The 17,601-nt window shown below is 46.6% G+C and overlaps 1 protein-coding gene across 1 annotated transcript in view; it reads right to left on the bottom strand.

Moving 5' to 3' along the window:
* Positions 1-17,601, bottom strand: part of mrc2 (mannose receptor, C-type 2) — a 252,001-nt gene that overhangs the window by 97,753 nt on the left and 136,647 nt on the right. The window contains exons 10-12 of the mRNA XM_067969113.1: positions 12,822-12,937; positions 10,225-10,370; positions 873-1,093 (exon numbers count right to left, since the gene is read on the bottom strand). Of these exons, the coding sequence (XP_067825214.1) occupies positions 873-1,093; positions 10,225-10,370; positions 12,822-12,937 (483 nt within the window). The remainder of the gene's footprint in view (positions 1-872; positions 1,094-10,224; positions 10,371-12,821; positions 12,938-17,601) is intronic.

Genomic DNA, 17,601 nt, shown 5'->3' with positions numbered 1-17,601 from the left:
ATAGCATGAATGTAGATCTTGAAATCTGTGCTTGTGCTCACACTGAGAAGCTCTGCCTTCCCCCTTTGTAAACAATTTTACAACACCAAGTTATAGTCCAACAATTTTATTTGAAAATCACAAGCTTTCGGAGGCTTCCTCCTTCCTCAGGTGAGGAAGGAGGAAGCCTCCGAAAGCTTGTGATTTTCAAATAAAATTGTTGGACTATAACTTGGTGTTGTAAAATTGTTTACAATTGTCAACCCCAGTCCATCACCGGCATCTCCACATCATTCCCTTTTTGTGCCTGTGGCCTCAGTACAACAAGGCAGACCTCACCACATGAAGCCCTACCACACGACTGTTTACATTTAAAGTGATTTAATCACAACTACGGGGAAAGCAGTTTTGTATCCGTGCCTAAGATATAAGTGCACTATTGAATTGCTGCAGCACGTCATTTCTACAAGGGTTCTTTATGTTTAGACAGCGTTATATCAGTACCACAATAAGGCTTTGAGTCATTGCCAATCTCAGCCACATCACAACAACAACATGCATTTCTACAACGCCATTAACTTAGTGAAACATCCCAAAGCACTTCACAGGAGCGATTATCAGACAAAAATTTGACACCGAGCCACACAACGAGATATTAGGACAGGTGACCACAAGCTTAGTCAAAGAGGTAGGTTTTAAAGAACATCTTAAAGGAGGAGAGGTGGAGAGGTTTAGGGAGGGAATTCTAGAGCTTGGGCAGCTGAAGGCACGGCTGCCAATGATGGAGCGATGGAAATCGGGGTTGCGCAACAGTCAAACTTCAAAAAGAAGATGAGATGAATTTTGACTGCTTTCCAAAGTAAACTTGTAAAGAAATTCCTGACTCTCCCTACCTTGTAGCAGTGTCGGAGCGTTTGGGAGGAGCTCCATCCCTGTGGGCAGCTTCCTGTAACACTAGGTGTAGGAGTCACTGCCGCTGGCCCGACATCTGGGTTGAGTGAGGTTGCCAGGTTCTGCCTGCAGATGTATTTTGCCCTGAAGCTGTTGCAATCCTTCACGTTCCATAATCCAACGGAGTTTCCCGTAGCCAGTACCACGCAGCCACCTTTATAACCTGCAACACAAGGCTCAGTTCATCCATTCTGTACTCCAGTGTAACACTGCAAGCTACAAGGCAGGAGGCACTGAACCTCACACATGCCAGATTAGGATTAAGAGTAGATTGACAAGATGGTTTTTATTTCTGTAAATAAAGAAAGACCTTGCATTTATATCATGCCTATCACCACCTCAGGACATCCCAAAGCCCTTTACAGCCAATGAAGTACTTCTTGAAGTGTAATCACTGTTGTAGCGTAGGAAACGCGGCAGCCAATCTGCGCACAGCAAGGTTCCAGACACAGCAATGTGATAATTACTAGACAATCTGTTTTCTTTTTCATGATGTTGGCTGAAGGATAAGTATTGGCCAGATACCATGGAGAACTCCCCTGCTCTTCTTCGAAGTAGTGCCATGAGATCTTTTACGTCCACCGGGAGAGGGCAGATGGGGCCTCAGTTTAACCACTCATCCGAAAGACGGCACCTCCGATAGTGCAGCACTCCCTCAGAACTGTACTGGAGTGTCAGCCCTGATTTTGTGCTCAAGTCTCTGAAGTGGGACTTGAACCCACGACCTTCTGACTCAGAGGCAAGAGTGCCACCACTAAGCAAAGACTTACACCTTACTTAAGGTACTACAAGGTTTATTTATTTTCTCCTGATTTGTTTCCATCAGGTCTCCCCACATCTAGCACTGGCCAAGAGAGCAGGTAAGTGGTCTGCTTTCATGCCTCTGTTGATGTGCTGTCTGCAAGGAAACACCAGACACAGTCTGCAGCGACCATCCTTCTAATTTTCCCTTCTTCCTGCCCTGTGTTTGATGCCTCCTCACGGAACTGAGCCTGGGAATTCACTCTGTAGGCAACCAAGAACCCAATCTATCACTCTATGACACAACATACTAGAACTCCAATGCTGAGCACCACCAAAAATCTTTAAAGCAGAAGCTTCTGCTTTTCCCTTGTTATTGTGCCTCACATGCACGTTGTCCCCGGGTCTGATAATCTACAGCTGTTTTTCTCCACTTGAACTCAAATTCAGTGACAATATGTGACTTCACGGCACTTAGGGTAATGTGCATACTCAACATTTTTTAACTGTAGTAATTTTGCAGTAATTTTGACTGTTTTTGTGTTTTTATTCCCATGTGTGATATTAAATTGGGTTATTAGCTCAATTTATATCAAAACAAACCAACTTGCCATATTGAGATGCAAGTAAACCATACGTCCACCAAACTTGTGACTCACACTTCCCAATGTCATTCGCTAAGTTTCTTTTGTTTCCATCATTTACCTGCCATTTGCTTTTTTAAGAAAAAAGAACCAACTCCTTCCTAATGATAGCTTGATAAACTACCTATTCACCTATCAACTTTTAGACAAGTAAGTTACTTATCCTGGTGTGGGAAGGGAAACAAGGGAGGATTAGCTGTACTGAATTGAAAGTTAAAATTAGGACTCATTGAGCCATGAAAATATCACCCTGGTGGAGAAAGATGAGCCTCAGCTCAGATCCACATCAAGGACCGATCAAATAGCAAAACATATTTTGGAAGCCAACCCAACAGTAACCTTTAGTAAACATCCATTTCCCAAATTAGTACTTTAGTATCTGAGATGTTAGAGGCAAGTATCTCTATCTCTGCCTCCCTGCTGGGCTAACATTTGCCTTGCTGGCTCCAGGACTAAACACATAGGTTATTGTTCCAAAGTTTTCCAATGGTTTGCTATCAAGAAGGCCTGCGGTCTTGCCAGATTATCTTGGAGAAACAATAGTTAATTAAATATCGGTACATTTTTTATCATTGCAGTGTCCCTATGCACCGATGAGGCTTTCAGAAGTTGCTTCTCTTCCATCTTTATGGCTATCCATTGCTACAGCTCATCACTGGAGTTAATTAATCAATTTAAGTCGGCTGTAATAGCAATAAGTGGTACTGATGTACAGACCTGAAGATGGATGAGACATGGTTTCTTAAAGCTTAAAGAGTAAGTTAAGGGAATGCTGTCCATATTTAAATTACCAATTCTTCACCGAGAATTATTTTAGTCAAATACAGTCAACCATGAGGAAGGACGTGACTCACTTTACAGACTATTCTGAAACATGTCAGTGGAGCCACGGAGGAATGGTTTCTACCAAGGACCTCGGTACAGCATCGCAGAGATAGGACGCTGGCGCTCTCAACAGCAACCTGCCCCCATGTGATGCAGCCATTTCTTCCGATGCCCCACTGGAGCTCTGATGCTTTTAATATCAGGGAATCCCCTCCATTGCCTGTAACCTTCTCCAGCCCCACAACCCTCCGAGAACTCTGCATTCCTCCAATTTTGGCCTCATGTGCGCCTCCGATTTCCTTCGCCCCACCATTGACGGCCTTGCCTTCAGCCATCTAGGCTCTATGCTCTGAAATTCCCTCCTTAAAACCTACCTCTTTGACCAAGCTTTTGGTCCCCTGCCCTTATGTGGCTCAAAGTCACATTTTGTGTGCTAACACTCCTGTGAAGCGCCTTGGGATGTTTTACTACGTTAAAGGCGCTATATAAATGCAAGTTATTGTTGTTGACCAATCTCAAGGCCAGCAGATAAGCCACCTTCCACTGGACCTACTGCTACCGGCAGGGAAGCACAGAAGGCACCGTCCCAAGTGACATATCCACAATCTGAGAAGTCCACGGAAAACCATCCCCTTGGAGAAGTTCCCCAATGACTCTGAGGATAATTGCACCACCTGGTGTGGCACTGAACCTTGCAGATCGCGAACGTCCCAGGTCCAATTCCTTCTCAGTCTGATGAACGGTCATTGACCTGAAACGTTAACTCTCGTTTCTCTCTCCACAGATGCAGCCGGACCTGCTGAGTGTTTCCAGGATTTTCTGTTTTTATTCCTTCTCTCTGTGTTAGATGGTTAGTACACTCACTATAATTTACCTCAGTGCCTGGGTCAGATCAAGGAGCAAAAAACTTCATCGTTCTATCTGCTCAAATTCAAAGCTAAATGGCAACCACCCTGGAATCTGGGTCCCAAAGCCCCAATCCCATTCCTGCAAACACAGAGTTCACTCCTCCTTCTCAGGTTGTCAATTTTGTGGTATGGAGGGATTATTTACTTTTGGGGACTTTCCAAGAATTTTCAGCAGCAGCAAAGGAGACATCAGGATTCCAGGGTCAATCACTTTCCTGCCTGGTTTTTTGGCAAAAGACAATAACCCTGAACTTTTGGGATCTACCAAGATGGCAGCCAAGTCTCGCTATTGTATGTGTTTGAGGCTTAAGTAATCGTCATGAAAATACACTGCACTGTACACATTGTAATATTACAACACACACACACACAAACATAAATAGTTGATGCAAAAAATTACAACAATTTAATTGTAAATCACTTTCAGCTGGCTGTCAGATCCAGGGATGGCTATACAAATATTGTGGACTAATCTGTGTCGTTGAGTGTAACGTTTAACGTTCTTTAGTAAGAACCTGACCCGAGTTCTCTGGAATTTACTGTAAGTGGAACCACTCTGCCAAAAAAATACTTTTTTTGTTGCTCGAGGCAGAGTTTCCATGAACTGCAGATCAAATTAACACTTTAGTAACACCCCAGCCCACCTAATCATTCGTTCACCACCGGCGCACTGTGGCTGCAGTGTGCACCATCCACAGGATGCACTGCAGCAACTCGCCAAGGCTTCTTCGACAGCACCTCCCAAACCCGCGACCTCTACCACCTAGAAGGACAAGAGCAGCAGGCGCATGGGAACAACACCACCTGCACATTCCCCTCCAAGTCACACACCATCCCGACTTGGAAATATATCGCCGTTCCTTCATTGTCGCTGGGTCAAAATCCTGGAACTCCCTTCCTAACAGCACTGTGGGAGAACCGTCACCACACGGACTGCAGCGGTTCAAGAAGGCGGCTCACCACCACCTTCTCGAGGGCAATTAGGGATGGGCAATAAATGCTGGCCTCGCCAGCGACGCCCACATCCCGTGAACGAATAAAAAAAAAAGCAGAAAAATAAATACAGAACGTTGACCTGCCTCCTCCTCAGTGGCCCAGCTGGTAAATCATGTGGTGTTGCTCCACATAGATCTCGAAGATTAAAGAGTTTGACTCCCTGGTCTGTGCTGATCTTAGCTGGGGTAGCAGCAGGGGGCACTAAAATTGTCTCTGGGGCCTCAGAGGGAGTTGGGGGGGGGTGGGGGGTGGAATCAGCCAGTGCTCCCAGTGCTCTCGAGCTGCAACATGCATGTGTGTGAGGATGTTGGACGGCGACAGGATTAGGCTCAACTGTAATGTGATCCCCCCCCCACGGTCAAACAGCCTTGCCAACAATTATTGGCAAGGCTCAAACATGAACAGTGGCCAAAGAACTGGTGGCTGCCAAGGCCCATGGACCAGTCAGCACCTGCAGGGGAGGAGGGAGGAAAATTGAGGGGGAAAAAACAGAAAGCTTTGAATAAAAACACAATTTTCTTACAAAAGCAATGACTTCTAAGAGGTGCTGGTGTCTCCTGGTGACCTTTGCCCACACCTTGGTGAGACTCAATTCACTGGGTATAGCTTCTACCAGTGGAAACAGTTTCTCACCATTGACTCTATCGAAACTCTTCATAATTCTGAACACCCCTATTAAATCTTTATCTTTTTGATATATATTAATGACCTGGACTTGGGTATTCAGGGCATAATTTCAAAGTTTGCAGATGACACGGAACTCGGAAATGTAGTAAACAGTGAGGAGGATAGTAATAGACTTCAGGAAGACATAGACAGACTAGTAAAATGGGCAGACACACGGCAGATAGAATTTAACACAGAGAGAGTCTAACCAACTCCCCTTGACATTCAACGGCATTACCATCGCCGAATCCCCCATCAACATCGTCAGGGTCACCATTGACCAGAAACTAAACTGGACCAGCTACATAAATACTGTGGCTACAAGAGCAGGTCAGAGGCTGGGTATTCTGCGGTGAGTGACTCACCTCCTGACTCCACAAAGCCTTTCCACCATCTACAAGGCACAAGTCAGGAGTGTGATGGAATACTCTCCACTTGCCTGGATGAGTGCAGCTCCAACAACACTCAAGAAGCTTGACACCATCCAGGACAAAGCATCCCACTTGATTGGCACCCAATCCACCACCCTAAACATTCACTCCCTTCACCACTGGCGCACCGTGGCTGCAGTGTGTACCATCCACAGGATGCACTGCAGCAACTCGCCAAGGATTCTTCGACAGCACCTTCCAAACCCGCGACCTCTACCACCTAGAAGAACAAGGGAACAACACCACCTGCACGTTCCCCTCCAAGTCACACACCATCCCGACTTGGAAATATATCGCCGTTCCTTCATCGTCGCTGGGTCAAAATCCTGGAACCCCCTACCTAACAGCACTGTGGGAGAACCTTCACCACATGGACTGCAGCGGTTCAAGAAGGCGGCTCATCACCACCTTCCCAAGGGCAATTAGGGTTGGGCAATAAATGTCGGTCTCACCAGCAACGCCAACATCCCATGAACGAATAAAAAAAGTAGTGAGAAGTGATGCATTTTGGAAGGAAGAAAACTGAAGTCCCTCATCCTTGGCACCATTCTAGTAAATCTCTTCTGCAGCCTCTCTAAGGCCTTGATATACTTGCTAAAGTGTGGTGCCCAGAATTGGACACAATACTCGTGCTGAGGCCTAACCAGTGATTTATAAAGGTTTAGCATAACCTCCTTGCTTTTGTACTCTATGCCTCTATTAATAAAGCCAAGGACCCCATAAGCTTTTTTTAAACGGCCTTATCAACTTGTCCTGCCACCTTCAAAGATTTGTACACATACACCCCCAGCTCTCTCTGTTCCTGTACCTCCTTTAAAATTGTACCATTTAGTTTATATTGCCTCTCCTCATTCTTTCTTCCAAAATGCATCACCTCACATTTCTCTGTGTTAAATTTTATCTGCCATGTGTCTGCCCATTTCATCAGTCTGTCTACATCCTCCTGAAGTCTGTTACTATCCTGCTCACTGTTTACTACATTTCCAAGTCCTAATACCATCTCCCATAAAACCTGCTTCCAACCTGTTTCTTTGTGCAGCTAATGGGGGGGGAAAAATCATGAGAAAAATCCCACAAAAGTTGGCAGAAGAGGATGTTTTATAGGGTTAAGTATTTAGGATTTTGGCTTCCCTGAAGACACAGTTGGTAAATGCACTACTGAGCCGTGTCGATCAGTGAGGTCTCAGGTTCAGTCCTTGGTCTGTGCTGAATTAGCTGATTGCCCTCCCTGGTTCGGCCTATTATAATTGTTCTCAGTGCCTTTTGGCTAGAGAAGTGAAGTATTATCCTGGATTCCCACTACAGATCGCTATCCAGTAAATCCTGCTGGATGTACACGCGCGAACATTGTGGGAGGACCGGATCAGGTTCGGCTCTCAGGTCCCCCATGACTGAATAGCCTGCTGACAGTGACGGTCCAGGTTCACACGTTGGGCCAGTGCTGAACTGGCCCCTCCACTGTTCCATTTTAATCAGGAGGTCCTGACTTCAAACAGCGCTGCTCAGAAAAGCAGCCATTCCGCACAGGGCTCCTAAGGCAACAAAATCTGCCGATCGACCAGTTGTACAAAAACGTCGTCCCAATCTCCATCCTGTCAACACACCGCAGGCTGAGAGGTGTAGTACTGGAGGACGGCCAATCCCCTGAAAATGGGTCCGCAAATTCAGGAGAGGATCAGAGCAAATTGGAAAAAGTGGTTGGGATTCAGCTCAGAGTGTTCCAAGCTGGTCGACAGGCAAATTATGGTGACTTCAGAATCTTGTGCCAAAATGCTGCTTTTCTGAGCAGTGCTATTTAAAATCAGGACCTCCTGATTAACTCTAGGGTACGGTAGTGTAGTGGTTATTTTACTGGACTAATAATCCAGTAGAATGTGAGTTCAAATCCCACCATGGGCAGTTTGAGAATCTGAATTCAGTTTTAAAAATCTGAAAATAAAAAGCTGGTATCAGTAAAAGTGACCATGAAGCTGTCGGATTGTTGTAAAAACCCAATTGGTTCAGTAATACCCTTTAGGGAAGGAAACCTGCCGTCCGTACCTGGTCTGGCCTACATGTGACTCCAGTCCAACACCAATGTAGTTGACTTTTAAAAGCCCTCTGAAGTGGCCTAGCAAGCCACTCAATTATGTTAAAACCGCTACAAAGGAGGCAGCTCACCACCACCTTCTCAAGGGCAACTAGAGATGGGCAATAAATGCTGGCCTTGCATCCCGAGAATGAATTTTTAAAAAAAATCCCAGGTTCCAATTTGGGAGAGCCATGTCCAAGCTGCACAACCTTAAAAATCCAGTGCAGAATTTCCCTTCAGCCCGGCCAAAAACAAAACTCTGGATGCGCGTTCTCGGAGGTTTTCAATGACCGTTTATATTCAGCCCTGGAAATCAACTTCCTGAAGAGTACTTGAAATGGAGGAATCGCAACCGCAAAAACAAAACTACATTCAAACGTTAACACGGAGCGCTGGGCGACTTTCACAGTGCAGTTGTATCTTTTTACTTGTCCAGATTTTGTGTGTGTGTGTGTGTGTGTGTGTGTGTGTGTGTGTGTATTTTTATAGAACAAAGCCTCATTATTAACTAGCTGCATAGCTCAGATGTCCTTAAAACCTACAGCAGTTATAAAAATGAAAGCATTCGCCAGTGTAATTACACCCAGGCAGCCAACCACTCACGCTGCACATTTATTTCCTCGTCACCCCGAGTGATATTAGTTCCAGATGTGCTGCGTACCATTGTGTGGCCAAAGCAAACACCAGTCAGCCCAGATTCACTGCTGCCTGCCCAACAGCACCTCACAGGAGACAAAAAGCACTCTGGAAGTCTTTCTGTATAAACTTTGTCATTTTTTCCTTATGTGGAAGGAAGATTGCTTTAGTGCATTGGGTGCAGCTAAATCATAAAACTGTGGCTGAACGGGGTAACACTCTTGCTTCCGAGTCAGAAGGTTGTGGGTTCAAGTCCCGCTCCAGAGACTTGAGCACAAATTCTCCAGTGCAGTACTGAGGGAGTGCTGCATTGTTGGAGGTGCCGTCTTTTGGATGAAATGTTAAACCGAAGCCCCTTTTGCCCTCTCGGGTGGACGAGAAAGGTCCCATGGCAATATTTCGAAGAAGAGCAGGGGAGTCTTCCCCGGCGTCCTGGTCAGTATTTAACCCTCAACCAACATCACGAAAACACAGATTATCTGGTCATTTATCTCATTGCTGTTTGTGGGATCTTGCTGTGCACAAATTGGCTGTTGCGTATCCTACATTACAACAGTGACTACACTTCAAAAGTACTTCATTGCTTGTAAAGCACTTTGGGACGTCCCGAGGTCATGAAAGGCGCTATATAAATGCAACTTTTTTTTTCAGTTCCTACATAACAACAGTGACTGCACTTCAAAAGTCATTCGTTGTACGTGAAGGGCTTGAGGATATTTCTCTGAGATGTGATGAGACTTTATATAAATGCAAATTCTTACGTTGCATTTACAGCTCAGAGAAAATCTTCCCGTCCCTCCCGTGGTCCCTGGCTCAGCCCATTCAGTCCCATTCCCAGTTTACAGATTGACTCAACTTTTTTTTTTGATCTTTGCTTTTGACATCAGTGAGCCATTTCGAAAGTGTAAACTGATTGGTTTTGAAGTCTGGTCACTATATTGTGGATAAGCCAATGTTATTCAGAATATGATGAGGGACTGGCTAAGTCCCGCCTCCCTCTCTCGGCTTCGCATCGAGAGGTCTATTTTTGGTGTGACAGTGTGGAAGTTTCTTGTGTGTAAACCTGACACTGAAGACGACACTTTTCCGATCACTGTTGCTTCAATAAAGGCGGTAACCCAAATGGTTCAAGGACCTGCGCTGGGAATTTCCTTTATGGTTTCCCCAAAGTCGGGGGGGGATGGTGGGATGTTCAGAGGCTGCCCTCCAGCTGTGTTAAGCAGCTGGATGGCCACATACTCCTGAAAATGACCCTAAATCTGAAACAGTTGAGGGAGTCAGAGTTAGACAAACCTCCAACAGCGGTTCCCCGGCGGGGAAGCTCCTGATGAACGTTCACGCGATAGCGGGGAGGTTTAAAGGGGTCACGCTCTTACCTGGCTGGTTCCGATTCCAGTTGGTGAAGGAGACGGCGTCCCCTCCCATCCATTGGAAGACCCCCGGATGGTTGGCGTCCTGCAGCCCCGTCCAGAAGTTGCCCGATCGACCGAGGATGAGGCTGATAATAAACGACTGCTCAAATCTAACAGGAAACACAAAGGGAATCAGAACAACTAACGACAGCAGCTTAAAACTGGGGAAGACACAGTTTCTGAAGAGCAGGAGATTGGAATGATGAGACGCTCAATAGCTTTTCACTTTAAATAGCAAACTTACTTCCAGATATGGGTATCTCGAAACTAGGATTAAGGTGGAATTTTCATCTCTACATTCTCAATCAATGCTCCCATGCGTCCTCTGGATGGGTTTCCTCAGCGACGAACAGGTGTAGACTAAACTCCTAACTGTCCCAGTCTCACTCTGTGATCAGATAGTGAGCTCACCTGGGGTGAGGAACAGCCCCACCAATTGGAATACCCAGTACCCTGCTGGAGGACCTATTCATTAAACACAGGGGGTCATTTTAGCTCCCAACCAGCATGTGTGGTGCGTCTGGTGGTGGTGGGGGGGGGTTGGGTTAAGATGGTGGTGGTGGGGTTCTCGCAGTGTTCCCAACGCATTCCGGCCGCAGCCCCTTCCTCCCACCATCTTAAACTACCTGAGAACAGGCACGGAAGAGCCGCCCACTCCCAGCAGGCGGGGTCCTACTTTACATTGGGATGTCGTGGCCCGATGACACAATTGGCAACACGACAGCATTTCAACTTCTGGACTCGGGAGGCCCCCGACAGGCAGAAGTCACGGAGTAGCCAGAGAGTTTAATAATCTGGTCTCCACATTACAAAAAGGATATAGAGGCACTGGAGAAGGTGCAAAAAAGATTTACAAGGATGATACCAGAACTGAGAGGCTATAACTATCAGGAAAGACTGAACAGGCTGGGGCTTTATTCTCTGGAAAAGAGAAGGATGAGGGGTGACCTGATGGAGGTCTTCAAAATTATGAAAGGGTTTGATAGCGTAGATGTCGAGAAGATGTTTCCATTTGTGGGGGAGACCAAAACTAGGGGGTCTATATAAGATAGTCACTAATAAACCCAATAGGGAATTCAGGAGAATCTTCTTTTCCCAGAGCGTGATTAAAATGTGGAACTCGCTACCACAAGGAGTAGTTGAGGCGACTAGCAGAGATGCATTTATGGGGAAGCTGGATAAGTACAAGGGAGAAAGGAACAGAAGGATATCCTGATAGGGTGAGATGAAGTAGGGAGGGAGAAAGCTCGTGTGGAGCATAAACACCGGCATAGACCTGATGGGCCGAATGGCTTGTTTCTGCGCTGTAAAATTCTATGTAAATATGTAACTTTTCAGTGGAATCCTTGTGGGCCAGGAGGAGCAGCAATTCTCCCCCAGGCCCTGCAAGGATTCCTTGGGCCTCCCCAGCCCCGGCCTCCCCATCCCTCTCCCAGTATTCGTTGCCAAGCCACCTCCCCCAGTCCCTAACTTCAGTCCGGGGACTGTTCCCTTGGGTCCCCGACCCGATTTCTGCTCTGCCCACTGGCCCAGACGTCATTCCCGCTAATTTCAGGCGGCAGATTATTTAAATGAGGGCTGGGAGTTAAAATGGCCCAGGCCTCGCGGTGGGCTTCCCGCAGGGGGCTTCCCTCCCACCCCCCACTTAAAATCGACCCCCAGGAATCTCTCATATAAATCAGCACTTTGAATGCAGGTGTGTGACTATGAGACGGGTGGGGAGGATTCCACTAGCCGGTGCTGAGTAACATTTAGGTTTATAACAGTTAACCTAAAATGGGTTTGGAGTGTCTGAAGCCAGTTCATAGTGGCTGTGGGCCCACAGCTCAAAGCAGTCTCTGTTTTGGAACTAAAATGGTAACCTCAAAGATCACAAGGATAGCCATTATGCAAAATGAAAAAATGTCATACTGCTGAATTAGGGCGTGACCTTCCATGGGGATAGGGCTGAGGTGCATTGCTGGGGCCGAATAGAGAGAGCTTTACTCTGCACCCGCTGACCTACATTGGCTCCAGGTCCGGCAACACCTCGATTTTAAAATTCTCATCCTTGTTTTCAAATCCCTCCAAGGCCTCGCCCCCTCCCTCTCTCTGTGGCCTCCTCCAGCCCTACAACCCTCCGCCATCTCTGCGCTCCTGGATTAATATCTGGATGAGCACAAAATATTCACTCTCCCCACCCTAATAAAAAGGACAGTTGGATCTAGTTTAGTTTTTGAAATGATCTCTCAGCTGGGGAAAAACGTTCCGGAATAAAATCGATCCCAATTTTTTTCGAACAAACCTGAACTCCACGACCCCACGCAGGGATTGCCGGCTCGGTAAAGGAGAGATCCCCTTGGAGTCCCTCAGCACGGGGCATTAACTAAAGAGCTCCTGTGACATTGATTGCACTGTGGCACACACGCAAGCGAGGAGGGAGTGAATCGGTAGTTTACATATAGGGACTACCCCCGGCATTGCTGGCCCGTCAGCATTGAGATCACTCAGATCAGTAAGGCCCGAGCTGCTTGTCCTCAGTTTGATGCGGGTCTCCGTCTGGATATAGGACTCCCACGTACCTGTTCAGGATGGTCACGAGGGTTGACCTTTGACCTGTGCACTTCTTCAAGGCCTCGTCGAAGGTCACCGATTCCTCACCCACAAAATAGCAGGAAGAGCCGTGCAACTTCCAGCCCTGCGAGAAGGGAAAATACATTTTTAGTGAAGATCTGCTGCTGTACCACTCAGAGGAGGGGTGCCCGGTGTTATTGCCATTAGAATTCAGGCTCTTAACTTGGCAGTTTCCATGCATGTCTTATGAACTGAGACTTCTATGACACAAATAGAATAGCCTGAAACAGGGGTAATATTTACCCCATTGTGCGGTTTTTATGCACCAGAAACAACATAGGCTGCACGGCATATTCTCCTGACAGGGAACTGGATAAATATTTGAAGGGGAAAAATTTGCAGGGCTCTGGGACTAATTGGACAGCTCTTTCAAAAAGCCGGCACAGGCATGATGGGCCGAATTGCCTCCTCCAATCCTGTATCATTCTATAATTCTATGATTCTAACTCAAGATAGAGGGACCAGCAACATTTCTACTCTTCTAAAGACGGGCTTCAACACACCAGATCACAGTTGTTATTTTCCCCTCTAATCATGCAGTCTTGCTACTAATCTAGTTTACCATTCATATAGGCGATGTACGAACATCAAACTTCCAACTATTATGGTTGGTTTCGATACCTTGACATACATATCTGAGAATAATCCCAAGCAGCTGAAAGGTATTTCAAAGACATGAGGGAATTTCTGGTACAATTAACTTGTGACTCGTGTCAGCCATCGCTCAGTGGGTAGCACTCGAGGAGCTGAGTCAGAAGGTTGTGGGTTCAAGCTCCACTCCAGGGACCTGAGCGCACAATCTGGGCTGACACTCCAGTGCAGTCCTGAGGGAGTGCTGCACCGTTGGAGGTGCTGTCTTTTGGATGAGATGATAAACCAAGGTGTAAACCCATCCACCCTCTCAAGTGGCACGATTTCAAAGACGACCAGGGAGTTCTTCCCGGTATTCCAACTAATATTTATCCCCCAACCAACACCTAAAAAACAGATTATCTGGTCATTATCACATTGCTGTTTGTGGGATCTTTCTGTGCACTACATTACAACAGTGACTACACTTTCAAAAGTACTTCATTGGTTGTAAAGCGCTTTGGTGCGTCCTGAGGTCATGCAAGGTGCTATATAAATGCAAGTCTTTCTTCTTTCTTTCTTACATGTACACTCCTCCATTCCCAGCAAGGAGTTGTGTTCACAGGGACTACGAGTTGGAGACTCTAACAGTTCCATACCGATTCCCTTCTATATCTCGAATGGCTTCAGGTGGAGCTGCACCTTGACACCCAGCGCATTTGGGCTCTTTGGTACCAGGCTGGAGGACATGGCAAAGGACCCAACAGAGGGCGTTCAGACTTGTTGTCAAACCACGTCCACTAATTTAAGAGGGGGACAGAAAATAGCGTGGGCTACGAACCAGACTTGTTAACCTCCGTGCCCAACTCACGATGTGCTCCTGTTGTACGAAGCTCAGCACCAGGAGCACTAAATCATAACATTGACACTGATCATTACTTCTGATTAAACATGCGTTGAAAACCCAGTAAGACCGCTGCCAGAAAGGCACATTTAATTCAAGTGCACCCGAGGAGGATAGAGACAAATACATTTCTTCATGTGATTTCTGGACCTGACAATCTGATATTAGCAACTGAATTAAGAAGAGTGTGATGAGCGGTGCTTCCCAAACACTTCTCCTGTAATGGGACAATTGATATTTTTCTGTATCTCCCACCTATGAGAAAAGCACTGAGGTAGAAAATCGTCTGGGGCAGAGCCACTAAACAGGCGGTTTCACATCGACCGCCTGATATTTATTTCTACTGAAGTCGGTGGAGTTGAATATCGGATAGGGAGTGTAACAGGCAGTCGATTAGATACCCGCCCTAGACAATGCTATTGCGATGTAGCTATTGCGTATTGTTCTGAAGTTTTGTTCTAATATTCGTTTAAAGTCCCTGTGATCCTGCGTGTTTGGTGAGATTCGCTGGGGTAGTTACAATCCTTCCCAGGCCTGCTGTTGGCACCATCGCTGAGCCTGTGCCAGAAAGGCATCTTCTCGCTCGGTGAATTGTTTGACAAGAATGAAAACGTCCAACTTCAGAAAAGCTTGGCCACCTCTGTGTTTTTGCCTTCGCCCCCATTTTCCAGCCTTTACTGCCAACTTAACAACGTCACAATCATTGGCGCACGAGAAACACCTTGTTCCTGCTCACTCAGGCAGTTAAGCTAATAATTTTAACCAGGCTCCGTTAAAGGGAAGACTTTGGGAGAATGCTCGTACAAAGTACATCCCATCCCCTCTAAAACAAGCGCCACCGTTATCTTTCACCTACTGGACACACCCTCGTTTTGAGCCTTTGTTTCAGGTCTCCACTCTCCTCTGGAGCTGTTGCTGTGACATACGGACGGCCTCTGTGTGTCCAGGAGCAACTGAATTTATTTTAACCTGAGCCGGGGAGCTGATCTGGAGCTGTGTGAGAGCGAGTTCAGAATTATTAGCAACAGGGAAAGGTTATTTGGCCCCACTCAATCCCATTTCTCTCCAGAAACGCATTTCTGTGATTATTGAGCTTTATTTATACAGTTCTTATAATAAGGCTTTCCTGGTAACTTTTTTCACATTTCTATTATCCTTTGAGTGGAAAAGTTCTGCCAACTCCCCTTTTTACTCTTAACTTCCGAATTTTTAACTTGCGACACTTTGGCCAGGCCAACTTTGTGAAACTTCCTTCTATTTCTTCCTGAAGTCTCTCATTGAGAGAGGCCCAGGGTGAATCTCTCAGTGAGAAAAAGCTGGGTGAATTCACACTCTGCCAGTAGGTCTGTTGTGACGTAAAACTACTGCCCCGGGCAGGCCTGATTGGCTCCAGAAGCTCCCTACTGGAGTGACCACCCACTCCCCTTTTAACGCACTGTGCCAGCTCACATCCGCGATAACAGGAGATTGGTGTGCCAGTAGCCTTTAAACCAGACTCACTCCTCTGCCAGATAAATGTCACTCTGAACCCCTCAGCATTCGAGGAATGCAGCAGAGACTCGTATCAGATGCTCTCCGTGTGTACCTTGCGCCTTCCCGTTGCAGCACGGTGCTGAGGGGAAGCCGGTGCAGAACACAAGCACCGAGATCAGCCCCGTGCCCCGGGATAAGTCTGCATTACAGCGCGGTCAGTGGGAAAACCGGCCCCGTATTCCACTCCCAGGGCCAAGGCTTTTTTTTTTGTTCTGTGAGGCTTATTTATTCTGGATGGGTTCAGCACACACAAGAAAACGGCCTCTGTTCCAGCCATCTAGACAGAGAGAGAGGCACAATCTCTGAACAAAAGCAGTTTTCACGTTGTAAGGCAGGGGCGGGGGGGGGGGGGGGGGGGGGAGGGGGGAGGGGGGGAGGTGAGAAGGCAAAGCTGTTGCCCAGCAACAGGGAAAAGGAGAAAAACCAGGAGCAGGAGAAGGGAAGGAAGGAAGGAGAGAGGGAAGAAGGAAAAAAGGGAAGAAAGAAATAAGAAAAGGGAAGAAAGAAAGAAAGTGAAAAAAGGGAAGAAAGAGAAAAATAACAAGACTTGCATTTATACAGCTCATTTCACGACCTCAAGACATCCCAAAGCGCTTTACAGCCAATTAAGTACTTTTTAAAGTGTAGTCACTGTTCTAATGTAGGAAACACGGCAGCCAATTTGCACACAGCAAGCTCCCACAAACAGCAATGAAATAAATGACCAGATAATCTGTTTTAGTGATGTTGGTTGAGGGATAAATATTGGCCAGGACAATGGGGAGAATTCCCCTGCTCTTCTTTGAAATAATGCAATGGCATCTTTTACGTCGACCTGGAGCTACTTTGCTTTTTTTTTTCATATGTACGTTTTAGTCCCATTCTTGTTTTTATTTATTGAGGAGCTGACCTCGGCCTTTCGTGGCTGGTTACCTGGTTACCAGCAGACTGGCTTCCATTCAGCGGCACACTGGCCCAAACTTGGAGCTGGGCCTCGGCGCTGGGGTCTCTTGAAAGTGTGAAGACGGATAGGGAGGTGAAGCCGCTTTGGAGGGGAAGAGTTCCAGACGGCAGGGGTATAGTTACTGTCAGATCAGTCAGACCAGATTGGCACGTGCAGAATTCCTCGTTCTTGTGCGTGAAACTTATGGGCCCCACTCTAACTCATTTGCATTTGGTGGCGGGTATTTCTTTCTTTTTTATATATAGGTGTCAGCCTTGGCTCAGTGGGTAGCCAAGTCAGGAGCTCGTGGGCTCAAGCCCTAATCCAGAGATTTGAGCACGTAATCCAGGCTGACACTTCAGCGCAGTACTGAGGGAGTGCTGCACTGTCGGAGGTGCCATCTTTCGGATGAGATGTTAAACCGCTGCCCTCTCAAATGGACGTAAAAGATCCCATAGCACCAGTTGAAGAAGAGCAGGGGAATTCTCTCCGGTGCCCTGGCCAATATTTATCCCTCAACCAACACCTAAAACAGATTATCTGGTCATTATCACATTGCTGTTTGTGGGATCTTGCTGTGCGCAAATTGATTGCCGTGTTTCCCGACCTGACAACAGTGATTACACTTCAAAAAAGCACTTCATTGGTTGTAAAGCGCTTTGGGGCGTCCTAAGGTCATGAATGGCGCTATATAAATGCAACTCTTTTCCTTTATCTCCCTGTCACGTTTGGGATTTTCTGACCGTTTTCCTACAGAAAGTATTTACAAAAAAAAGCTATGTTTAAGGGTTGTGCTTTT

This window comes from Heptranchias perlo, chromosome 30 (genome assembly GCF_035084215.1).
Source record: "Heptranchias perlo isolate sHepPer1 chromosome 30, sHepPer1.hap1, whole genome shotgun sequence".
Classification (NCBI taxonomy): Eukaryota; Metazoa; Chordata; class Chondrichthyes; order Hexanchiformes; family Hexanchidae; genus Heptranchias; species Heptranchias perlo.
Note: the sequence above shows the minus strand (reverse complement) of the source record. Positions and strands in the feature narration are given on the sequence as shown.